Consider the following 26,256-nt stretch of genomic DNA (forward strand, 5'->3'; position numbering starts at 1 on the left):
GAGGCGATGCCGGGACACGGAGGGCCGGCGCCGCTGGAGCAGGCGGCGGCGAGGCGGCAGGGGCGGCCGGGCCCCACCTCTTGCACCGGAGCCAAAGCCGCCAACCCACGCCACCGCTCCCCGAGCGGGTCCGGCGGGTCAGGAGCGCCCCGGGGAGACGCCGTGTCGCCCTGCCTGTGCCCGGCGTCCGCAGCACCGCTGCAGGGACCCCACGCCCGCGCCTCCCCCCCGGTCCGGCTGCCCCAGCTGGTTGGGAAGCGGCCGGGCTTGCCCGGGAATGCCGCTTGCATCAGCCCCGGCCTGGCTGGCACTGCTGGCAGGCAGGGACGTGCAGTGCCGGCAGGCAGCACGCTGGGGTCAGGCCCTGGAGAGGTGCAGCGGGGTTAGGGCATCCCTGGCAACACCACAGGGATGTCCACATCCCTTGGGGTGGTGGCACAGGGGACACTCAGAGGGGCAGTGACCACCCACTCCATCTCCCTGTCATTTCAACTGCGGTGCAGGACTCACAGCCTCATCCACAGCACGGTGACAACCTCCACTACAACGTGTGGCACAGTGGCCGGCAGTGAGGACACAGGAAGACATCCCCTCCTTCTCCTCACCCTGTCTTTTTCTCCTTCTAATGTTTTTTTCCTCCAAGCTCTCCAGAACAAAGTACACACTCTACCTCTTCAAACCCACCACCATCTGTCCGTCCGTCTGAGCGCCGCAGCCCCGCCGCTCCGAGCGGCCGCCTCCAAGCAGATGGTGACAGGGGAAGGACAAGCCGCTGCCACACAGGGCCTCGACGGCGGCGGGTCACAGCGGCTCCATCGGCCCTGACCTCCTCATCCTCCCCGGCACGGTAATTACCCAGCAAACAGCCTGCGCCGGGTCATTGTGCTGGACACCAACAAAGGGCGGCCGACGGCGGGACCTCCCGACCCCTGCCAGCCCCTGGCGACCCCGCCACCCCTGCCCTCCGCCAAAAGAGCAATAAATCAAAGAGATGGGACAGGGACAGGCTGGCAGGCAGGGATGGGGATGGGGACTCACTCCCCACCAGCACGTGGGTGCACCCCCAGCACCTGGGCGATGAGCCCTGGATTAGCGAGGCCATGCAAAGCGTGGTTGCCATCCTCCTCCCCGGCAGAGGGGACAAGTCCCTGCTGCCCTTGGGGACACACACAGGCTGTGCGTGCTCCCAGGCAGAGCGCAGAGGAGTGAGGGATGCTTCCTCCCCCTCCACCCTCCGGTCACAGCCAGTTAATGGGGAATTTCATGGGTGCGGCACAGCGGAGCGCAGCCGGGAACATGCCGGAGCCATCTGCTCGCAGGACCTGGGGCTGTCGAGCCGCCCTGACCTCGGCAAGGCAAACAATTTGCAGGAGCAGATGTCGCACCCTCCCTTCCCCCCGGGGCTGAGGGTGTGTCACCCGCCGGGCTTGGCACCCCCACAAACCCCCGGCACCTCGGGGTGGTCCCTTGCACCGAGCTGGGGGCACAACCAGAGAGCAAAGGCACATTGCAGAGACCTGGGAATCTCACTACGGGAGTGACACCCCCCAAAATATGGGGCCCTTGGGAATCTGGGCATGGCACAGCAGCGCAGAGGATGATCCCTGCTCCCTCCTGGCACCCCAGGCAGTCAGGTGTCACCTCACAGGCTGCCATCCCTCTGTGCCCGCTGGCAAGGATTCGGAGAGCTGGCTGTGCCCACAGAGCTCATACCCTGCAACCCTCCTGCCACGGCAGCGGCGTGCCAGGCACAATGGTGCCTGGCTCTGTCACCAGCCGCAGGTAGCACGGCATGGCACGGGGCTAAATGTGCAGGCGTGGCTGCTCTGGCAGCAGATCCCAGCCGGATCCAGGCTGGTTTCCCGCAGGTCCCCGGGAGTGGCTAGCACCGGTGTCTTTCGGACTGATTAAAATTCATTCTGCATGATTTAGGACCTAATCTCGGTGAAACTCCACAGCGCTTTATTAATAGCGCATTAGTGGATAATTCATGCGTTCGGATGAAGAATCAGCCCGTGTTATTCTCCGGGAGGGGGGGACACGCTGGGGGGGGACACGGGCGCGGGGAGGGGGGCACCCCACTCGCCCAGCCTCCCGCACCTCCCCGCCGCCGCCGCATCCCGGCGAGGCAGCAGCCCTTCTGACAACTGCCACCACTCATTAATCTTGACGAGTTTTCTGCTGAATATTCTTCCACAGGCTTTCAAACCGTTCACTAATTGCAATTAATCACTTACCGAAACAGATGTCAGGAACAATGGAATTGGGAAGTCTGGAGGCTTGATAAAGCTGTCAGAGGAGCGCGCTCGTGTGGCAGCGGGTGCCAAAAGGCGCTGGCAACACCTTCCCCTAGCCATGTGCTGGGGGGACCCGGTGACCCCGTCCTGCCCGCGCGGCATCTGTCCACCCCGGAGAGGGAAAACGCACGGAGAGGGGGCACAGGGAGGCTCTGTGTCCCCACCAGCACATGGGATGGGGATGTGAGAACTGGTTTTTGGCGGTGGGAATGGCACACCTGCAGGGAATACCACGGATGCCATCAGCACGGCTTAACCCTGACTCGGGGGCGGCTGGGGCTCTGCTCTCCATCAGGAAAGCCGCACGGAGCCCCAGCGGGGCGTCACGTCCGCCGTGCCTCGCGCAGGCGACGGCACGTTCCCCGTCCCTGCCAGACGCCGCTTTAGCACCAGCAGGGATCCAACAGCCTTCCCCGGCAGGCGCGCCACGCTGTTTACCCATCACACATGAAAGGTGCCGAGCTGACAGCTCCAGGGATGGGAGAGAGCTCCCGGAGACACTGACGGGGCCAAGGTGCCTGTGCACCTTCGCCTCCTGCCCTTGGAGACCCCAAGGGCCACCCCACAGGTGACCCCAGCAAGGGGCAGCTCCCAGGCTTCTGTTCCCCTGCAGCTTTACCAGCTGCAGCTCTGCACACCCCCACACCTCAGCTGCTCCCCCAGCCTGAAGACACCCTTTGGGACACAAGGTGAGGACAGGCTGGGAGAGGGAGCACGTTCCCAGTCCCCCACAAGGCAGACGATGCTGCACAGCCTGAGGCCACCAAGCGCAATTAGCCCCGAGTCCCCCAAGCACTGTGGGGACACTGCTGTGGGGACACCCACACCTCCCCAGCAGGCAGAGCCCAGGGGATTGGAGCATCCTTCCGGGGCTGGCGCAGCGCGAGCCCAGCCCGGGGCTCGCGACCGGCGCGGCCTCGACACATGTTACAATAAATATTCCGCACAGACACCGTTCCATATGTATGATCCGGTGGGGTGATGATTTTTCTACTGATCACTGGAAGTGACAGCTGTGCGGAGAGCAGGAGAAACAAAGGCACCGACTGCTCTCCCCGTTACACTCTGCTAGCGACATGATGGTGTGACACGGAGCCGCAGCATCTGGTGGCACCAGGACTGGCAACTGGGATGGGACGCCTATTAATGCCCGCCACAAAGGGGTGGCCACAGGGATGGGATGGAAATAAGGATGGGGTGGCAAAGGAAATAGGGTGGAAATAAAGATGGAGTGTCAATGGGGACAGGGTGACAATAAGGATAGGGTGGTAGCGATCATGGGAATGAGGTGACCGTAGGACGAGGGTGGAAATAAGGATGAAGTGGCAATGGGGAAAGGGTGGCCATGGAGATGGAGTGGAAATATGGATGGGGTGGCAATGGGGACAGGAATGGACATAGGATAGCAGTGGGTGCTGGGTAGCAATGAAGATGGGGTGGGCATGGGACAGCAATGAGCTTGAGGTGAAAAGAAGGATGGGGTGGCAACATGGTGACAATGGGAATGGGGTAGGGTGACAGTGGCGATGGGGTGGCCATGGCAATAGGATGGAAAAAAGGATGGAGTGGTAATGACAACAGGGTGGCCATGGGGACAGGATGGCAATGGGAGTGGGGTGGAAATATGGAAAGACATCAGTGTGGATGGGATGTCAATGGGAATAGGACAAAAATAAGGATGGGGTGGCCATGGGGGTGGCTCCCATCTGCCCCCTCGTGTCCCACACTCGCAGCCAGCCCCTCCATCCTGCCCTCCTGCCACCGCAGCTCCCGGCCCAGGCAGGATCAATATTTGCATTTGATTTGCAAGCGTTTCCTCCCCCCAGATAACGGCAGGGCTGCCACAGGTATGGCAGGGAGAATGCTGGGCTGGGTTAATTATTAGTGAACATGCAAATTCCCCCTCCACGAGATAACAATAAACACCGTGATTTCAGTGAGATAAACAGGGCTTTAAATTTCCAGCAGCCTTTACTGGTGTAAAAATAAGCGTCCCTTATTTATTTAGCTCCTTTGAGAAACCACATCAGTCCCCAAACACAGTCTTTTACTGTCAAGCTACAGTAGAAGCCTTTATAGGCGGCGAAGATCCTGACAGCTACCCCTAGCACAACCATCTTTTATTCATGCTCATAATATAAACTGTATTGCCTCAGAAACAAAAGGATTTAACTCGCTGCTGGCCGGGTGGCAGCGGCCGAGCCGAGGTCCCTGCTGGGGGCACGTGGTTGGGATGGCTTTGCTCTGACATCCCACATCTCTTCATCCCTCAGGATGCCTCCTCCTAGGGGCAGCACTGAGACAGACCCCTGCTCTGATGCATCAGCATATCCACGGATAAAATAAGCCAAAATAACAATCTCCCCCCAACCTGGAGCCATTAGGCAAAGCCTCCGTGCTCTGCGGTTCCGAATCCCACCCTGCCTGCACACACGCAGGAAGAGCAGCGGTTACAAGAGTGGTTCGTATTTAATAATGCAATTTATATTCCACTCTCAACATAAACTATTGTAAAGGCACACTAATGTAAAAATACATCTGGCTTGTCAATAGTTTATCTTCTGGATCTGCATCTAAATCCCTGGGCATTCTTGACTTATGGCTGCACCAGTGTCTAATGAATAAAAAGGTGCAAATTATAGGCCTTGCTTTAATGCTCATCATAAAATTAGATGATAGTTGCAAAAGCTGCATTCTCCTGCCCACAGTGCAGCAATGGTAAGCTATAAATAAAGTGTATTTAATGTATCCCAGCGCTGCGCAGAGCCAGGAAACAGTATGTTACTGCACAGCCTTCAATGGATCCGCCACCAGTTCAATGAAGTGATAACTGATCCATCATGTGAATTTATGTTAACTGTCTGCTCGCAAAGTCACGGCCCCAGCACTGTAAATAGCCCACAATCCTTCCAGCCCGGCCTGCCTGCCAATAAACCTGTCACCGGCAGCCTGGGAGCAGCCACCTTAGGACACCGCAGACAAACCATTACAGCTTGGGTTTCCTCCTAGTTTTTCCATTGCTGCCGTGCCTTGGTTTACCCACAGCCCAGCACCCCCCTCCTCGGGGCTTCCCAGCCCCGTGAGATGCTTTTCCACCTCCCTGGAGCTGTCACATCAGGGATGCAGGAAGCCCAGATGGGATCTGGGGGGCTGGCGGGGGTGTGGGTGGGATGGCTCCTGTGCTGGCGACAGGCAAATGATGGGAAGGGGGGGACAGCCTGGAAGTGGAGCCCCTCCAGTTCCTGCAACAGGGTGGGATGCAGAGCCAGGAGGGATGGTGGGAACAATTCACAGGATGGGGACAGAAATGGAACTGCATGACTGGAAAGCATCCTCCTCTGGCAGAGATGTGTGTCCCAGGGCTGGCACCTGGGAAGGAGACATCCCTGTGGTCACCAGGAAGGAGATGTTCCTAAAAATGTGGTCCCCAGGGAGGAGACATTCTCAAGAAAATGCTCCCAAGAAGCAGATGTCTTTAGGAAGGAGGTGTCCTTGGGAAAATGTCATCCCCTGGAATGAAACATCCACAGCAAAGATGCTCCTGGTAAGGGGTCCCAGGGAAGATGATGTCCTAGGGAGGGACACATCCCCAGGCAGAGCATGACCCTGAGAAAATGTGGTCCCTGGGAAGGAGATGACCCCAGGAAGCAGATGTCTTTGGGAAGGAGATGTGCTCAGGAAGGAGACATCCCTGGAAGGAGATGTCCCCAGCAAGGGGACGTTGCTGGGAAGGTGTCATCCACAGGGAGTTGTCCCTGGGAAGAAGATGTCTCTGGGAAGATATCATCTCCTGGAAGGAGACATCCCCCACAAGGATGTCCCTGGGAAGGTGTCATCCACAGGGAGGCGTCTCTGGAAAAGTGTCAGGAAGATGATGTCCCTGGGAAGATGTGATACTCAGGAGGGAGATATGTCTGAGAAGATGTCTCCAGGAAGACACAGTCCTGAGGAAGGTGTTCCCAGGAAGCAGGCATGTTTGGGAAGGAGATGTCCCCAGGAAGGAGACACCCCTGGGAAGATGTCATCCCCTGGAAGGTGACCTCCCTGGCATGGATGAACTGGGGCAGGCGTCACCTGCAGGGATGTGTCACTGGGAAGAAGATGTCCTTAGGAAGGAGATATCCCCCTTCAAACAGCCCAAACCCATGGAGCCCCAGCAGTGAGAGACACAGTGATCCTTGGGGAGCAAGGTGGCACCCGGAAGGACATGGGGGACACCATGCCCACAGGAAGCAGCATTCGCCACCACCCATCCCTCATTAACGCGGTGCTGAGCAGCCCCTAATAATAGCAACAGTAAATTCTCCTACCCAATTCGGGTCCATTTCTATAAATAATGTAGAATCTTTTTATTTACTGACAGGTTGTAAAAGTATCAGTGAGAATAATGTGAAATCAGGAGCTGCTGAATAATTCATGGCAGCAGCTCCGCTCTCCCCGTCCCTGCGCTCCCCTGGCCCCGGCGTTTACACGACAGCACCTTGTGCCTGGGTTTATCTCATAAAAACCAGGACTAACGACCTGGCACTAATTCTTTATCAACAGGGACTTTTACAGTGAGGGGAGGAGGAAGGAAATAGAAAGAAATAAAAATAACCCCGGGTGCACTCTATAAAAAATGCATAGGCCCATGTCCTTGCCTCTGCACAGAGATGGCCATCCCCAGCTCCTCCCATCTGCAATTCCCCACAGACCCCACAGCCTCTCCAAAAATTAGTATTAATCAGCAGCACCCACAGCCCCACACTGGCATGATCCAGGGGAGGCAAGTGCAGGAAGAGTGGCACAACCCTGCTGGGACATGGAGACACTGGCATGACCCACGGGAACACCAGGAGGGCTGATGGAGAGACTGGCAGGACCCACAGGAACAATGGCAGGACCCGTGGGGATGATGACAGGACCCACGGGAATGATGGTAGGACCCTTGGGGACACCAGTAAGACCCATGGGGATGGTGGCAGGAGCCATGGGAACACCAGCAAAGCCCATAGGGATGATGGCAGGACCCAGGGGGATGGCAGGACCCATGGGGATGGTGACAGGACCCATGGGGATGGTGAAGGACCCATGGGAATGATGGTAGGACCCTTGGGGACACCAGTAAGACCCATGGGGATGGTGGCAGGAGCCATGGGAATACCAGCAAAGCCCACGGGGATGATGGCAGGACTCAGGGGAATGGTGACAGGACCCATGGGAACACTGTCAGAGCCCACAGGGATAATGGCAGAATCCATGGGGACAATGGCAGGATGCTCCCTGTCCCCTTGCCACCCTCAAGGCTGCCAACCTGGGGCAGCAAACCCCTGCTGGGGGCAGATGGGTTAAATTTGGGCAGAATATGCTGATCACTGGGGCAGCTAATCCCTGTAACAACATGATCCGGTGTCCCTCATCCCTCCTGCCACCTCTGAGGGCGATGGGGACAGTGGGGACCCCCCTGCAGCTGCCCCCATCCCCTCCCCAGAACAATACCTACCCGCCGCTGTTTTGATGTGCGGCACAAAGCCGCGAGAGCTTTCCATGTAACATGATAAAAGCAAGTCCCCAGCCAGCACAATTATTTGATAATTCTCCCTTAACACCCATCAAATTAAAGCAATGTCCAAGGGCTGCCTGAAGTGGCACTGATAGGTATTAAACTTTAATGAGATTTAATGGCACTGCCCTACTTTTTAAGCGCTCGGGCCTACATTTATGAACATTTAATTTCCCGGGCCCTGACCTCTTTTTTTTTTTCCCCCTTTTCCCCACGGCCCCCCCTGCCTGCCTGGGAGCACAGCTGGATTCTGTTAGCTCTGGCAGCCGCCCCGACCCGGGATGCTCGGGATGCTCGGCCAGCCCTGAGCCCTTGGAAATCTCCAGGCACTGCAGGGTGAGATCTTGACTCCTGCAGGGAGCTGAGCAGGGAGGGGGAGCCCAGGGAAAAGCCAGGGGGGAAGCAGGGTGCAGATGTGATTCACCAGCAGCACACACAGCCAAATTTATGGAATGACTTAATTAATTTGCTCCTGGGACGAAATGACACTGTGGGTCCAAGTGGTTGGAGGGGCCTCCTCCTGCTGCAATGGTTTTGTTTAGGCACCCCTGAAAAATAAGTGTGCCCCCGCTGCAAACCCACAGTGCCAGGGCAATTTGGGGGGTGAGACCCCTCAACGCCCCCAGGGACAGAGCACAGCCCACTGATCCAGTTTATTGCTGCCCTCTAGTGTGTATGGGACAGCCCAGGCCTGCTGTCACTTGTCCCCCTGGCCACTTGGCCACCTAGCATGCTGCATCTGAAGCGGGGACAGCTGATGAGATACTCAGAGCCCTGACATACAGGGTACCAGGGGGATACCAGGGTAGCAGGGAGCATCACCTCAGCACCCCAAAATCCCACCAATGCACCTGCAAGATGGGCACAGACTGGCACCAGCGACATCAGGCATCATCTCCTGCCCCACACCATGGCTAGGACAGGTTTGATGGGGCTTGGAGCAACCTGGACTGGTGGAAGGTGTTCCTGCCCATGGCAGGGGGTTGGAATGAGAGGAGCTTTGAGGTCACTTCCATCTCAAACTACCCTGTGATTCTATGGTCCTGGTGGGACACAGGATGCAGCATTTCCCTACCAACCATGAAGAGGGGCTGCTGGCATGGGTGACCTCTCAGGGCATGAAGGTTAGAGAAACTGAGGCACACACCAAGGCAGCCAGGCTTCTGAGCTGGATATGTCCCTCTCCCGCCTTCCCAGCACCCACCTCAACTGCAGGGAGCCCAGCAGCAGGAATGCAAAGGCAGGGCAATAAAAGGGAGCGTTATCAAGCGCCAGCAGAGCTGACAGCTCAGGGAGGAGAGCAGGGAGGGAGGGAAAGGAACAGAAAGGGAAGAAAAAAAAAATACCCCACCCTTAACCCCGAGATCACTTATCATTCAGGCTGCATCACGCATCTAGAAAGTGCAGACACAAAAATGTAATGTCATAACATTCGCAGTTCAATAACCTTTGCTTCACGAGACGGCTTGAACTGTCAGAGGAGCTGGAAGGTAAATATTTCAGCGCCCAGGCACTGAATGCAAAGGCGTGGGGAGGGGGTTGGCCTCGGCTTCCCCAGCTCGCCTCGACACGTTCAAATATCCCCCGCCATAAATCCCAGCCGGCGCTGGGGAAAGGCCGTGGCGCGGATAAAATACGAGCAGATATAAAGCCAGACACCTTTATTGTTCGGCAAAGTCTTCCAACAAGTTATGAACCCGCAGCTTGACCCTAACCCATCATCTTGTTATACAGCGGAAACAAAGGCAGCGCCGGGAGCCGGGGCTGGAGAGGGGCAGGATGCGGGTGGGAAGGAGGAAAACCCAGCCTGCCTCCTCCACGGGGGATAGGTGGGTGTAATTCATCCCTAAACCCCACATCTACCACGCTCCAGGCTGCCTGTGGGGAGCAGACCCCGTGTTAGCCCCTTGCAAGGAGCCTCCCTGCCAGGTTCAAGGGTACAGAGTTCCCTTGGCCGGGGTTAACAGGAGCAGGACCCAGCAAACACCGGTTAACCAGGACTGCCATGCAGGCAGGAGGAAGGAGATTGCACAGCCAAGAACCAACGGCTGCGGGGGTTGGCAAACCAGTGAGGGATCAAAAGGGGAGCAGAGAGATTTCCCAATGGGGGAAAAAATCCCCTAACAGCACTACCAAGGTGCTGGCACCAGGACTGTGCATGCAAAGGGACAGCACAGCACAGGGGGCAGTGACCTGGTGTCCAAGCCAGCTGCATGGCACAGCACAGCACAGCACAGTGGGCAACAGCAGTGCCAAGCAGCTTGCACATCCCATCCCCTGCATGGCACACGCTGCACGGTGGGCAACAGCAGTGCCAAGCAGCTTGCACATCCCATCCCCTGCATGGCACACGCTGCATGGTGGGCAACAGCAGTGCCAAGCAGCTTGCACATCCCATCCCCTGCATGGCACACGCTGCACGGTGGGCAACAGCAGTGCCAAGCAGCTTGCACATCCCATCCCCTGCATGGCACACGCTGCACGGACCTCCCCTCTCCAACTGCGCGGCACAGCTGGGGACAACCAGAGCCACCTGCCTGCAGCTGGGCTGGCTCTGCCACGGCGCAGCCCCAGCGCCGGGGGAGCAGCAGGGGATCAGGACACCCCAGCGCCAAGCAGGGAGGGCATCAAACGGGGCACGGCCGCGGTGAGGAACAGTTAAACGGCCCCCGCCCGCACGGGGCGTGCGGCAACAGGCACCATCACACCCTGCCCAAACACCTGCTACCGCCGCGCTGGCACGGGGCGAGCGCCCGGGGCGGGCACGGAGCGGCGGCAGCGGGGAGCACGCCAGGGCCCGCAGCGAGGAGCGGCATGTCTGCGCTTGGCAGCACAACAGAGAGCAGGTGACAAGCGCGCCGGCGGTCGCTTTATTACAGGAAGCGAGCACGCAAGCATCTGACGCCGCGCTGCCCGGAGAGAAAATAAAACACCCCCCTCTCCCCTGCTATTAACAATCCCTCTGCGGGCGCGGGAGAAGGGCCCCCCGGATGCGGGGGGTGGGTGCCCTGCTGCAAAATGATGGCCCGGTGGCATCACGGCTCAGCCTCGCCCCCCTGCATCACTCCCAAGGCCAAATAAATCCCAAGGGAGTAAAATTATGTGTGTGTGCACAAACATTTTTCCTCGGCAAACACTCCCCGAGACAACAAAATCAGCCGCCCCTGCACCCGTTCCCGCGCCGCCCCGCTCCTCTGACCCAGCAATTAGAGGCAGGCATTAATATTTAAATATTGCCAGCTCGGGAGAAAGGAAATCAAATAAAACACGCCAGCGTGCCGGCAGCACATCCAGCTCCTGCTCCATCGCCTCAAAGAGGGTGCACAGCAGGAGGGGGGGTGCTGTGCCACGCTGCTGGGGACACCAGGGTATTAATGCCACAAGGGGAACCCCCTTTCTGGGCCAAATCAGGGTGAGCAAGGAGGCAGCAAGCAAATGGTGAGCAAACAGCAGTGATGTTGTTGCCTGCTCAGCTGGGGGGTTTCAAAGGAACCCCAAGCCCACACTGACCATGTTTTGGGGTTCCCACTCCCTCCCAGCCACAAAGCAGCCGCCTGCAGGGTGTTGGGGACACACACACATCCAGGCTGTACCCCCCCCCACCCGGTCCCGCGGGTGCTCGGAGGCGGCGCTGGCCCAGCAAAGAGGATTTACTGCTCAACGCAAGGGGCTTTAGAGGCAATAACTTTCCCTCCTCTTGACTTAAATGGATTTGAAACTTCAAAAAGGATCGAGGGGGCAGGCTGCCAAGCGGCTGCCCCCAAGGGCTGACCCCGCAGGGGCTGGGGGGGCCGAGGGGGAGCTGCCAGCCCAGCCAGGGCCAACGGCCGTGGCAGATAAGGGGCGGGGGGGCCCAGAAGGGCCCGAGATAAGGCGGCCGCCGTTACGGGCGCGGGAGCTCTGGGGCACTTCCTCCCGCCCCGCGGTGCAACCGCCGGCGGGCAGTGGGGGGACATGGAGGGGACGTGGGGCTGCGGGGCATGAAGCACGAGGCATGGCAAGGGCCAGTTCAAGGGCAATCCCCCTGGCAGCCTGCCCGGGCAGCCGCTGCAGGCCAAGCTCTGTCCCGGCTGCTCCTTCTCGGGGCTCGGAGGGGCTGCCCCACAGCCCGTCAGGGTACCCAGCACCCCACAGGTGGGTGAGGCAGCCCAGCATTGCCAGCACACGGTGGTCTGGGCTGGGTGTCCCCACCGGGCCGTGATGGCAGAGGCCATCTGCTGCTGCCCACAGTAAGGCCAGGCCTTACACCCAGAGCTGGCGGCAGTGCCAGGGCTCCGGTACAGAGGTGTGACCCATGGCACCGTGCCCTGATGTGGGGGAGAGCACCACCACCTCCCACACGGCTGGCACAGGCACAAACCCCCCCAGGAACAGCCCCTCCAGGCCTCAGCCTCCCACGGGCCAGACAGCAGGCTGAGGGAGAGGGCTGGGAACAAACAGAGGAGCAGCAATTAAAAATAACACCCCCCCCCTCCTCAAGCTGCCCCCCAGCCTGTACCCCTGTCCCAGCCGCTGGCGTGCCAACAAGGAATAAACTGTCCTGCGTCCTTCGGCACCCCCCCTGTGCCCCCCGGCAGCCTGGCCCCCCGCCAAAGCCACCATCTCCCCGCTGCAGCTCCCTGCCCTGCAGCCAGCACCGGCCAGAACAGGCCCCGTGTGTGCACACAGGAGCTCAGCCCCGCGGGACGTGCAGGCACACGCACCCCGCGTGCCCCCAGCCAGGGGTCACCGCGCTCAGCACGCAGAGATTCACACCCCAGGGTTGTGCAACGCTCACACACGCACACACAGGGACACGCGTGTGCTCACAGTGCGCTCACAGGCAGCCCCCCCTGCACGCTGACCCCCCAGCCACGGCTGGCCAGCCCTGTGGCACTCCCCGGCAGGTTACACAAACAGGGCGCACACGCAGCCGGGCGCACGCTCGCCTCGCTCACACCCACAAACCACACGGGCTCACCCCGGTGCTGCCGGCGCACGCGCGCCCTTGCAGGAAGAGGCGCTGGCTTCCCGCTGCCTTTTCCCTCCATTAACTCCCTCCCTGGATCTGGATCCTGCTCATGGCCCAGCGGGCACCCACAGCTCTGTGCCCCCCAGCCACGGGAGGAGGATGAGGATGAGGATGAAGAGAGCAAGGCACTTGCCCCTCCTGCTCCAAGCGCTGGCAGTGGGCGCTTGCCCAGGACTTGGGGACAGATGTCACCAATGGGGCACTCGATTGACAGATACCACCCATTGGGGACTGGCACCCCTGTCACCATGCAAAGCAGACACAGGGCACGGTGAGCTGCCAGCCCCAGGGCGAAGGGCACGGCAGGCAGCACAGGCAGGGCTGGAAGAGCCAGGACAGAGCAGGGCAATAAAGGCGGAGGCAGGCGAGACGCTGGGGCCGTGGCATCACCCCGGCACAGGGTGCGGTGCCCGGGCTCCCCGCGTCCGCCTCAGTCAGCAACACGGTCCCTCCCCAGCTCCAGAGGTCCTGGGTGTCCAGAAATATTGGTGGGTAAACTGAGGCACAGCCCCACGCTGCACCCTGTGTGCCCGCATGGAGAGATGGGCAGGCAGCAAGGCAAGGAGAAGGGTCGAGGTCAGGGCCACCCTGTGCCCTGCCAGGCATGGGAAATGACCCCATGGGTCTCTCTGGAATGTGGGTCATGGGGACTGAGCATCACAGTTGGCCCCAGACCCTGAGGCCACAGAACCCAGAGGGTCTCATCTCCCCACAACATTCCCCAGCTGGATCCCCAACTCCAAGGCAACCTCTATTTTCCACACCATGGGGTCCCCCAAGGCCAGGGTGACCTCTGTCCACAGCATCACAGGGCACTTGAAGCTTGGGGTGACCTCTGTCACCTCTCCATCAGGATGACCTCCACCCCTCATACAATAAGGGCCTCCAAGCCAAAGACAACTTCCATCCTCCAGGCCACAGGGTCCCCCTGCCTCAGGGTGACCTCCACTCCCCAAACAACAGTGACCCCCAAAGCTCAGGGTGACCACCACCCTCTGTGTCATGGGATCCCCCAACTCTGGGTTGACATCAGTCCACACACAATGGGGTCCCCAGAATCCAAGGTGACCTCCATCCCCCACATCACAGGGACCCCAAATCCCAGAGCAACCATGGGGTCTCTCAGCCCCAGGGTGACCTTGGTCTCCCAAACCGTGGGTTCCTCCAGACCCAGGGTGACCTCTGTTCCCCTCACAACGGGGTTCCCCAAACCAGGCTGTTCTCCATCCCCCATACCATGGCTTCCCCTAAACACAAGGCGACCTCTGCCCCTTACACCATGAGCTCCCCCAACTCCAGGGTGACCTCCTCCACCAAACAACCGTGCCCCCAAATCCCAGGGCGACCTCCACCCCCTATACCAGGGGTCCCCCAGCCCCAGGGTGACCTCCATCCCCCCCAGCACAGTCTCTCTCAGCCCCAGGGTGACCTCTGTCCCCCCCACCACTGGGTCCCCCGGCTGACCTCCATCCCCCACGCCAGACCGCCCAGCAGAGGGGCTGGGTGGGGATTGCGAGCGGCGGGATCACACCAGCCCCATCCCACCCCTCCAGCACAACTCCCACCCGAGGGGGGGACCCCGCTGCCCCCTCCCCACGGCGCTGCTGGGCTGGGCTGGGCTGGGGGGGGGGGGGGGGGTCACTCACCCGCGGGCCGCGCTGTCCAACGGGGGCTGCGCTCCTCCATGGGGAGGGAGCGGAGCGGAGCCGAGCCGTGCCGAGCCGTGCCGAGCCTTCCCCCGCCGCTTCCTGCTTCCCTCGGCGCCCGCCCGCCGCCCCGAGAGCCGCACGGCTGGAGCGTGACTCACCGGGGGCCGGGCCGGGCAGGGCAGGGCAGGGCGGCGGGGGCGGGGGCGGCGGGCACCGGCAGCGAGGCACGGGGCGCTCCGAAAACAGGGATGCTGCAAGGGGGGGAGGAACCCACCCACCCGGGGCCACCGGGGATTCGCCGGGAATGGGGGTTCCCCCCGTGCGGGGGGTCCCGCGGGGTGTTCGTCCCTCCCGCAGCATGCCAAGAATTTGGGTGATGGGGGTGTCACTCCTGCTCGCGGCGCACAAGTGACCCCTCCCCAAATGAAAGGATGGGGGGAGGCCTGTGCCAGGCACTGATGGGGGCCAGGCCTTTGATCCCCACCCCAAAACTGCTCCAAGGTACCGTGGGGCTCTGGGGTGCCAGCGTGGCCCAGCACAGTGGGCACCCAGGGTGGTCCTGAGCCCAGACCCTGCAGAAATAAGGGGTGATCCCAGGACAGCCCCCTCGGGGCACCCCAATGCCCCAGGCACCCCCTGCTCCAGGCGTGGGAGAGTGAACAGCATTGTGTCTCCCAGGTGGGGATGGTGGTGGTCACCCCTGTGCTATCCCACCATCACCTGGGCTTGGGGACACCAGTGACATGAGTGGGGTGGGGCTCAGCCCGCTCGCACAGGAGGAAGTTGCCCATCATTCACCGGCCACATCAGTCGGCTCCACGGGCCAGACAGGCTCGGCTGGCTCGGACAGGCCAGACCCCCACCTCCCTCAGGCAGGAAGGAGGCTTCAGTGAGGAATCTCGTCCTGGCACTGCCAGCCATGAACTGGCATCTCTGCAGGAGGAGACACAGGGCATGACAGGGACACCCAGCCGTCCCCAAACTGCCACACCACAGCACACACACCCCCCCAAATCCCTTCCCAGCTCACCCTTGCCTCTGCATCCCCTCCATCCTCCTCCTCCTCTTCCTCCAACAGGCCCCAGTGCCCGCCACGCCGGTGCTGCCGCGGTGCCGCTGCTGCCCGCCACCCCCCCAGTCCTCCTCGTGCTTCCCCCCCACCCTCCTCGTGCTTCCCCCCCCCCCCCAACTCCCTTTTCCCGTTCTATTTTAAATTTTTATTGCATTCTTTTTAAAGAATACAGAGGAACAAATGCCCTTATCAGCAATTCTCACAAGGTATAAAGAGCCGCTTTTATCTCCTGCCTTTACTAATCTAGAGCGAGCCAATGCCTGTTAATTTTTTAATTTTCCTGGTGAATGCATTTGTGGTTCCGTCAGCATCCATCCGGACACGCACGCAGGATCCCCTCGGCATCCCAGCCCAACCACCCTGGCATGGGATTGACACTGTGCTGGCAGAGCAGTGCCTCATGGTTTGGCAACCACAAAGGGATTTTGTGCACTGGGAAGTCCCGTGTGTCACACGAGGCTCAGCAGGACACCCCGGGATGTGTCACCACCCCCAAGATATGGAGGTGCTCCCACAGATTCCAGCCTGGCTCTGCCTGGCCACAAGGAATGCTGACAGTGTGGGTCTCCACGCTCAGCACGGGGATAGATGCCATGCCAAGCTGTCCAGCTGTCATTGTCACCCTCAGGTCCCTGCAGGGGCAAAGGGGGGGTCACCCCTGTGTCCCCCCCCCAGGAAGGGACGCAGCACAGGCTGCCCGCTCAGCAGGGCTGGGAGCGCAGCAGCCGGACGCGGCGCACAGATGAGATGTGGCAGGCGTGTAACAAGCCATTAGTCACTGTCACCTTTGCCCGGCAGCCACTGGCAGGGTAATAAATCCCGGGCTGACTCCAGCGGGCCCGTTCCAGGCCACGGCTCCCAGCTTGCCTCCACACCACTGCCGGCTGGGCTGTGAGCAGCTTGTAAATGCATCCCAGCCCCCCCGGGGGACACAGCGCCTTGCGGGGTCCCCAGACCACGGCCAAATCCCTGTGGGGCTGATCGATGGGTGACACGGGCCACTGCATTCCTGAAGGGTATCCTTCTCAGGGAATGTGAGGGGTCACGAATCCCCACCACCAAGCAGCCCCCTGGCTCTGCAGGCTGCCCCTTGGCTCTCCCTGCCTGCCCCAGCTTCCCTCCCGCTGCACCTTGCGGTTCCTGACTCTTCCCAGCCCAACGCCAGGAACCGGCATCGGCGCTTGTTACGGATCAAAGGAGCCAGGCATGGCCCAGCACAACACGGCCCGGCGCGCCCGCCGGGAAGGGCTGGCAAACAAGCCGGGCCAGGGAGGCGGCAGGCGGGAAGCACGCGTGATGCCTCTCCTAAAAATGCTGCTGCTCCTGACGGACAGGGCGGCCGAGTCCCTGGAGCCGCGGTCCATCCCAGCCCCGGGGGCCCCCCAGCTCCCCAGCACAGCCAGCCCAGCACCGCGGCTCTCCCTGGCGCCCACGGCCTGACTCACGGCCCCGGGGATGGCGGGCAGGGACTGCGGTGCTGTCGGGGTCACCTTCCCAGCGGGGCTGCGGGTGTTCGATCCCAAGCCCAAGCCGCTGGCCATGAGCCTTCACCGGGAGCCCCAAGCAGCACATGGGGCTGATGGTCACCCCACAGTGGGACAGGGGACATCCCTTGGGAATGGCAGCCTTGTACCCTCCCGTATCCCCCCGCATCACCTACTTGTGGCTCCAGCGTCCGCACCCTCCGCATCCAAAGGCGTCCGCTGGCCGATGTCCGGGATGGTGCTGCCCGTTCCCGGGCTCTCCCCAGCGCTGGCCACCCGGTGCCGGGACTCACCGCCCGCAGGCTTGGTGGCAGCTGTCTCCAGGGACGAAGAGGACGCCTGGAAGAGAAGCAGGACAGAGACTCAGCGCCGTTGCCTCTCCCGGTCGGAGCAGCGCCGGCACGGGTGGGGGGCACGGGGGGGTTCGGGGTGCACAGACACAAGATGCTTTTGTTTTCCTGGCGGCCGGTGCACGTGGCCAGCACGGGAGCCGCACGCCAGCCCGCGCCGCGGGGCTACAGCTGGATCCGGCCGATGGCTCCCAGCACAGCCAGACAAGAAAGGCTGCAGGGGGGGTGAGGACATGAATCAAAGCGGCGTCCGCTCGCCCGCCGGCGGCAGCTGGCCAGTTAGGCAGCTCCCGATTACTCAACCGGGCAGTGTTTACTCGAGATCAACAACCCCCCATCGCCTGCCCTGCCAGGCGGGCGAGGGAAACGTGCTGCTGGGATGGGGATGGCATTCCCGCTGTGCCTTGTTTGGGGACAGTCCCCTTCCTCGACCCCCGGGCGCTGCTGTGGCTCAGGGTTTGTTGTAGCTGTCACCCTCCTGCCCGGGCACACAGCTTGGGCTGTCACCACTCCTGTTTAGCTTTAATAAAGAAACAGACAGTGACACAACGCTCATCCCAGCACTGTTGTGCCACCCTGGGAAAGACGCACAGACAGCCCAGATTCACAGGATGCTGTGCCCACCCCAGGTAAGGTGGGATGCAGGTGACCTCCCCCTGCCACACGTGCGCCTGATTTGGGGACATTAGGACCATGGTGAGGATTTTATGTTGATCCCGTTTTGCTCGGGATTACTCCCATAAACATGGAGATGAATGGTCGGTGGATGCTTTGCTGGGAAGCCCTTAGACTCAATGAGCCACGCACACGAGCGGACGTATAAATTCACCGTTTGCTCCCTGGAAAGGTTTAATTTATGGAATCCATATGGCAGCGCCGCACAACCACGAGCGCTTGGCACATCCCGTGAGTCCTCGAGTGCCACCACGTCCCAGCCCCAACTGGCGGGGTGCCACCAGCTGCCCCGGTGATGGCAGGATGCTCTTCTCTTCCCCAGTGATTAACAGAAGGTGACTTTCACAGCGGGCAGGGGACAAGCCCAAGGATCAGGCCCCGTCCCTGACAGCTGGGTGTGGGATCCCTGGAGGTGGCAGGGATGTCTCAGGGAGGAGGTTATGCCACTGCTCCTCCTCCCAGGACAATGCCACTGGCAGCAGGAGGCAGCAATCCCCTACCTGTGGGCATGGGAAAGGCTGGGGTGCACTTTGATACCTGGAGCAACTAATCATTAATTAGCATTAATCACTCTCCATCACGTGTCACAGCAGCATTGGGCAAGACGCAGCTGGGAAGTCGCAGACCAGGGTCTTGGTGGGGAAAGTGGATTTTGACAGCTGGGCCAAGGCTGGCACCCTCCTGCTCCCCAGGGAGCCCCCCAGACCCCAACCCACCCATCAGCCCCACAGCACCAGCAGCCCCCACCCCCTCTGTTTTCCTGCCAAGGGATGCTGAGATGCAAAGGCACCAGAGATGGGTCCCACCTGCCCAAGGGCAGCCGGGATCCCACCCCCCCTCACCACCCGTGTCCCCTGGGACCCCCAGGCTCCGCACGGAGCAGCGGCCGCCTCCTTGCTTTAACTTCAGCCGGCACTATCTGTCAGCAAATCATCCCCGGTTACACAGATAAGGAATAATTGATGCAAAGGAGCCATCTGTTTGCGAACACGGAATATCTGCTCAATTAGGAGGGATCTGTCCACCCAGATAAAGCATGGCGGCAGCCCCTCAGAGCGGGGGCCTTCCTCCCCAGCCACGTCCTCAAAGACTCACCCCCAATTAGAGGTGAGCAGGTTGATTTGGGTGCTAATTTGCTAAGCAGCACCCTGAGGTGCTTGGGAACAGGCTGGGAGGGAAAGGTGCTCTGCCACCAAGTGCTGAAATTTGAAAGGAGAGCTGGCAGCTCCCCGATGTCCCAGTGTGATAAAGCTCAGCTCCTCCTGGCTCTGGGAGATGCTTATCCCACATGTTCCCAGGGATGGAGAGAGGGGACCAGGATCTGTGCTTGTCCAATGGCACTGAGCTGAGGCTGGCCCACTCGTGACACACAGATGGACAAGCCTGAAACAGCTCCCAGGACAGATCCACAACAGGGATCAGGGACACAGGGCACAGCCTCAGGCACGTCCAGGTCAGGGGTAGGTGTGCAGCGAGGTGACAGCAATGTGACATCATTATGTGATGTTATTAACATGGGAAGAACGGAGCTGGCATGCAGGCCAGCTCCACAAGTGGCAAAACCATGGGGAAAAGGCTCCAACCAGAGGAGGCAGGGATGGCCCCATGGCACGACACTCCCCAAACCCCTCCTGGGTGGCATCTGTCCCCATCTACCCCAGCAGGTTCTTGGTATGAAGGACGTGGAGAGCTTGAGGGGGGTCAAAACAGAGCTGGTGGCCTCCAGGGACAGGCACAGAGAGACACCACATCAGCCGTGTCACCGGTGCCCCACGCCACCAAGCAGGGTGCCCAAGGGCAGGGCAGCGTGGCAGTCCATGGACAGAATGGCACCAAGGGCAGGGGATGGTGTCCCCATGTCCAGTGTCCCCACTGTCCCCAGTGTGTCCCTCCCTGCCAAGGACACATTCCTTCTGCTCCCATCCCTGGGCTCAACTCCTGCCGTAGCTCCCAGCTCTGTCCCAGCTTTGGGATGGCACTGGTGGAGTGGGAAAGCAAAGGGCAGGAGGCCACGCCAGCGCACTTCCTGTGCCTCCAGGACACCCAAAACGTGGCTTCCCCATTCTGCCTCCCCTGCTGCTGGGACAGGCTGCAGCGTGCACGGCGCCGGTGCCACCCGCCCACGGAAATGCCGCCCACGGGAATGCCGCGGGCACGGCACGGCAGAGCCCCACCACACCACCCCAACCTGGCAGCACTCCAGAAAACCCCTGCGCTGCCAGCAGCCAGGGCACCGGGGGTGGATGCAGTCTTTGGCTCCTGGCTGGCATCACCCCGGCAGGGCGGCGGGCACAGAGCCTGGCGAGCACCGGCACAGCTGCACCGGCTCCGGGGTTTGGCACAGCGTCGGTGCCAGCTCCGGTGAGTGAGCCCGGCATGAGGTGAGGAGGATGCCCAGCACAGAGGGGCTGCATCCTGCTCTTCCCAGGGGATGCAGGGGCTGGCTGTAGGGCCTGGGGGACACAACCCCTCGCTGTCCCCCAGCTCCCCCCAGGCCTGGGAGGCGGCGCTCAGGATAAAAGGTGGTTTTGGAGTGTTGAGGGCTGCAGGAGCAGGCTCCCCCCAGTTCCCTTTGTCGCTGAGGCCCTCAAGCCCCCTGGCTCCTGCTGGGGCATTATCACAGCACAGCCCCTGCCGTGTGTTCCCCCAGACGGTTCCAGCTGCTCTTCCCTCCAGGAAGCCTCTGCCCTTCTCATCCTTGTCCCAGCAGCCTGAAAACAGAGGGTTTTCCCACAAGAGCAGGCTGGGGTGCCCCTGGGGAGCTGGGGCGTCCCTGGGGAGCTGGGGTGCCTGCTGGTGGCATGGCTTGGCCCTGATGGGTGCCCACGAGAGGGGTGGTGGCTGGCTCCATGCATCTCCACCGTATTTAAAGTTTCTCAGGCGTGTTTGCTGGCGGAAAGTTGGAACCTACAATTACAGCTGCGCTAACTCCTCATTAAAGAGGGGAAGGGGAAAAAAAAAAAAAAAAAGCAAAGAAACAAAAGGCTCCAGACTGAGACACAGCGCCGTTAACCCTTCCCAAGATGGGGATGTGGCCCCCCAGGAAATTCATACAGCTGGAGGGATGGATCACAGCGGTGGCAGGTGACACCATGCCCCAAGGGTCTTGCCATGACCATCACTGCCCACCTGGATCCCCTCTCCGTGTCCTGGTGCAGCGTTGGTGCGGCTGTGCCGCGGCGCCCGCGTGGGCACGGCTGCGGCTGTGCCGGAGCCGTTTGTCACGGCAGGGCTGCGGTTCCCGCTCGCTCTCCTCTCCAGCAGCGACACCGTGACGCCTGCTCCAGGAGCCCACACAATATGTTCGCACTCATCTCGCAGCTGCCCCCAGACAGCCCGAGGTGCCGCGCTCCTCTCCGGCGCGGGGGCCACTCTGTGCTGGCACAGCCGCGACGTGCCCGGCTGGGAACTGGCACAGACGGAAGGGGCTGGAGACTGTGGTCAGGCTGGATGCCACAAGGGCGGACGAGGCTGGAAACGCTACTGCCATGGGCAAGGGATGCACCAGCGGCCCCCCATGCCCCAGCACATTCACCCAGGCTATGCCACGAGCCCTGGGAACAGCAGACAGGGGGACAGGCCTGGCTGTGACCCCCGTGTGTCACTGCAGCCACCCTGCACCACACGGAGCAGAAGCCGGTGCCACACACATCCCCCCCCAGGACCCCATCCCCAGCGAGGGTCTGACCCTGTGGCCACCCCAGCATGACCACAGCCCCCCTCATGTCCCATCTCTGGGGAGCAGCAGGTCCCTGCGTCACTCTCCAGCCCCCCCGGCGACACCACCTCAGCACCGCGGCCACAGCAGCGGCTCTGACAGCAGCTAACGAGCTGCAGGCAGCAATTTGGGTTATATATAGCCCCAAAGTGACTGCATCTAATTGCTCCAGCGCACACCGGCCCCGCCGCGGGGTCCGGGTGCTGGGCTCGAGGGGACAGGGTGAGCGGCCTGTGCTCAGCCCCCTCCCCTGGCTGTCACCCCGTGTGACCCCCCGGGCACCCTGAGGCTGGCAGGGCACAACCATCACCCCATCCATGCCAGCCCCGAGGAGCTGGGCTGTTCCTGGCAGCTTTGTGCCAGGCCATAAGCGGCTTTGGCTAAAGCCGCCGTCCCAGCCCGTCCCAACCGGGGACCCTAAGGAGCTTTTGTCCCCTCTCATTATGGGGTTTTGGCCAGGGGGCCACGGGGAGCAGCACCCAGCACCCCCTCTCTGCAGCCTGTGGGCTCCACCAGCTGCTCCGGCAGCCCCGGGAGGGAGGCACGGCAGGAGGGAAGGAGGGAGGGAGGTGCTCCCTTTGTGGCAGCCCCCATCCCCTCAGCAGCAGCTGCCAGGCGAGGCGGCGGGCGCGCAGATGCGGCCGGAGGAGGGAGATGCTCTCTGTGTCTGTGTGTGTGTGTGTGTCTGTGTGTGTGTGTGTAGGGGGGTCCCCCACAGCGGCTCCCCACGCTGGCGGGGCAAGCGGCGGCCCCCGCGTGGGGAGGGGGAGCCGGAGCCGAAATTGTTTGCCAGCTTCCTCGAGACGGCACAATGGAGGGCGCGCAGGCGGATCCGGGGTCAGGGGTGAGAGCAGCAATAAGTGGTTTATGCCTTTTGTGAAGAGGCTGAACTGACAGCTCGCTGGATTAACAAAGACGTCCTCTGTTCCCGGGCAGGTCATGTGGAAAGCGCTGCGCCGACCCCTGTCACTTCTTTTTTTTGCAAGAACAGACATTTGTTCGCCGGCGAACAGGGAGGTGATGGAGGGGGAGGCGGGGGGCACGCAGCCGCCCGCTCCCGGCTTTTCCTCGAGCTCCTCTGGGGCTCTGGCCCTGGGGACCGGCGGCTGCTCGCTGCTCCGGCAGCCCTGGCCACGCCGTGTCACCTCCCGTGCCTCAGTTTCTCCAGGCTGTGAGAAGAGCTGTGGCTGGTGGGGACGTCAGCACCTCCACCCCATGCCCGGGCAGTGCTGTGCTCCACAATGCTCCACATCCACACAGAATTCCCCCTGTGCTCATCCTTCCATCACCCCAGCACCGGGCTGCTGGGCAGGATGGGACCTGCTCATTCCCTGTCCCACTGTGGGGACATTTCTAGCTGGTGTTTGCTAGTCCCTGCCAGCCTGGGCAATGTTCCCTTCAGCCTCCTTTCAAGCCAGGGAAACCGAGGCAGAGGAGGGTGTGAGCATCCCACCCATGCATGGACAGCAGGGCTGGCAGCAGCGCTGCCACTCCTGGTCCCGGCCCTGCAGGGAACAATCAGCTTTTTCAAATCCACAAGGATTTCCTCAAGGTTGTGCAGCACGAGCCTTCGCTGTCATCATCAGACTCCAGCTGCAATGCTGCCATTCCACCCTGAGACAAACTGCCCTGCCTGGGGCAGTCACTCCCTGACCTCAGGTGTCCCTGCAGCTCCCACCTCCCTCTGTCACCACACCCCAGCCCTGGCTCTAGGACCCCCTGAGACCATAGGGGCCCAAAGCTGGGATGAGAGGGATGCAGCTTGGTGTCTGCCACCCAAATCCTGCTGAGACCCCACAGGACACGCAGCTGCTCAGCCCCAGCCCCTGCTCCCCATCCCCATCTCAGGGACACCACAACCCAGCACAGCTCACCCACCTCCAGCTCCAGAGCTGCCGGGCACTCTGTGACCTGTGTCCCCTCCCCGCCACCCTAAATACCTGCCATGGGAGCCAGAGGCAGCCACAAGGGGCTTTTCACTCTGGAAAACCCCACCCACCCCACAGCGGCTCAGGTTTTCGGGACATTCCCACACGTGCCAATCCCTGCGTGCTCAGGGGTAAACTGAGGCAGGGAGGAGCAGCCAGGCTCTGCTGGGTTAGGGGACACATCTGGGGGTCCTCATTCCTCTTGGGGGGGCACATCACGGCAATCCCAGTGTGGGCCATGCTCCGGCTGGGCCATCAGCTTGTGGCATGGTGGCATTAAAGCCCCAATCCGTGTCCCCCTTCTCCAGCTTAGTGCCCGTTCCCAGCTCCTGCCTGCCATCTAAAGACGGACTTAGCACCAGGTCCAGCGCTGCCTTAAGCCTCAGATTAAATGTGAACCATCTGCAAGGGGAAACCTTAATGCAGGATAATACCTGCCACACACCCTGCCGTGTCACCGCGCAGAGCCCCGCCGTGGCATCGAGTCCCTGAGCAGCACCACGTCCCTCCACGGGGGTCCTGAGGCTCTGCACATGATGTTCCCATCTCCTGGATGTCCCCATTGTCCTTGCTGTCCCCTCCTGGCACAGCTCCCTGTTGGAGCTGCATGCCCAGCCAGCTCCCACCTCACCATCCCTCTCCTGCCAAAGGAGCCACCCCAGGCAGGGGACACCCAGGCGTGTGTGGGGGGGGGGTGTCCAGCCAATGCCCCACCTGGTTAATTACTTTAAGTGATTAAAGTCTCTTCATCAGGGCAGCAGATTAGACCCTGCAGCTGGGAGCTGTTTTCCCTCACAGTCTCCTCCCCCAGGGGACAACAAGGGGGGTCCTGCACTGTCCCCATTTTTAGGAGTAAATCCAACCTCCCCAGCCCCAAAAAGGTGGTCCAGGTGGCCTCTGTCCCCCCAGCATGGTCAAGCCCCCCAGAAATGCCCAGACCAGCAGCATCACCCAGGGTGCAGAGGGGACATGGGGTCACCCAGGCTGTCCCTAGTGCTACTGGGGACAAAGCTGGAGCATCACACAGCCAGGAATGAGCTCTGCAGGGAGGAGGGATTCCTGGGGGGCAGTGAACCCCAAAGCTGGGTGGGGAGGGACGAAACACTTCCTGCCAACTCAGCACCCCAATGAATTACACAGGATCACAAGTCCCTGCTCAGGTCAGCAGGGAAAGGAGCCAGGGAGGTTTTCCACCACTCCTGATGGAGAATTTACAGCCAGGATCCACTGTGGGCTCAGTAATTAGTGTCGGGATGCTGAATCAGCACCTGGCCATCAGCACTGAAGGGATGGAGCTGGGGGGGCTCTGGGACCAATGGTGGCCCCCCAGGAGGGACAAAAGGGGCACTGGGGTGACCCAGCAGTGCCTGACAGTGGAGGGGGCCACCCCTATGGCTGGGAACACGGGAGGAAAGCTGGCAGCCCAGCATCCCATCCCAGTGTGCTGCTCCAGGACCAACTCCAGCCCAAGATCCCTCGGGTGTCCCTTTGGGAACACCCCAGGATGGACAGAACGCCCTTGTCCTGTTCACCTAAAGACAAAAATCCCTCTGGCCCTCCCTTCCCAGCCTGGATACTCCATTCCCAGGATGCTCAAGCCCTGGGATGCCCGAGCATCCACCCAGCTGTGCCCGGGCAGCCCTCTGGCCTTGACGGCTGCCATCAATTTCCCGGGGTCGGGAAAGGCAGGGCCGGCTCCCCGGCAGATCCAGCCTCTGCTCCGAGGCTGATTACAGCCATTTCCCTGCCCGTGCCCCCTCCCTGCTGTCTGCCTCCTGCCTCCGTCTGCTGCCTGGTTTTATGAGGGCCATTTCCAAGAGGTCGCTGGAAATAGATTTTTATCACCTCGTGATAAATATCGTTTATGGTGACATTACTGCTCCGAGCAGCCGTGCAGGGGAGGGAGGAGAGGCAGGAGGACGCTCCCAGCCCCTGCTCCCAGCCCCAGCTCCACAGGGCACCGGCTGGGCCCCTCCTCGTGTCCCTGTCCCCATTCCCGGAGGTTTGGGCAGGGCCATCCGACGCCATCCATCCCATCCATCCATCCATCCATCCATCCATCCATCCATCCATCCCTCCCTCCACCCAGGCGGCAGGAACAGAGGGAGCTGCATCATTAGCCCCGCGCGCCATTAAGCACTTAAAAAGCCATAGGAATAAGCCGCGCCATTAGCTGGCAAGCGAGCTGGGAGGGGAGGGATGCAGGGAACCGAGCAGGGAGCAGGGAATGTCACCACCCCGAGGGTGCCCTGGAAGCAGGGACAAACCCCCCCCTTCCTGCACACGGCTCCAAGGTGGAAAGCCAGGGGCTTTCAGAGCTGACACATGGCTTCTACAAGGGTGACGCCACTGGGCGCCGCTCCAGGGGGACTTTTCAGAACGCTGGGGAGAACCGGCTCCTTGTTCATCCCCTCCTCTGCTTTAGGGATGGAGCTGGCACAGAAAACCAGGAGGAAAGGCCACGGCTGAGCTGAGAACTGCAAACTCACGGCAGCGGTGGCCCCGCATGTTGCAAGCCTGCACGGAGGTG

At 61.2% G+C, this 26,256-nt stretch overlaps 1 protein-coding gene across 4 annotated transcripts in view; it reads right to left on the reverse strand.

Annotated features, from left to right (window-relative positions):
• Positions 1 to 26,256, reverse strand: part of GSE1 (Gse1 coiled-coil protein) — a 102,515-nt gene that overhangs the window by 48,896 nt on the left and 27,363 nt on the right. For all 4 annotated transcript variants that reach the window (XM_077185217.1, XM_077185220.1, XM_077185218.1 and 1 more), the window contains exon 2: positions 17,232 to 17,394. In XM_077185217.1, the coding sequence (XP_077041332.1) occupies positions 17,232 to 17,394 (163 nt within the window). The remainder of the gene's footprint in view (positions 1 to 17,231; positions 17,395 to 26,256) is intronic.

This window comes from Agelaius phoeniceus, chromosome 12, assembly GCF_051311805.1.
Source record: "Agelaius phoeniceus isolate bAgePho1 chromosome 12, bAgePho1.hap1, whole genome shotgun sequence".
NCBI lineage: Eukaryota > Metazoa > Chordata > Aves > Passeriformes > Icteridae > Agelaius > Agelaius phoeniceus.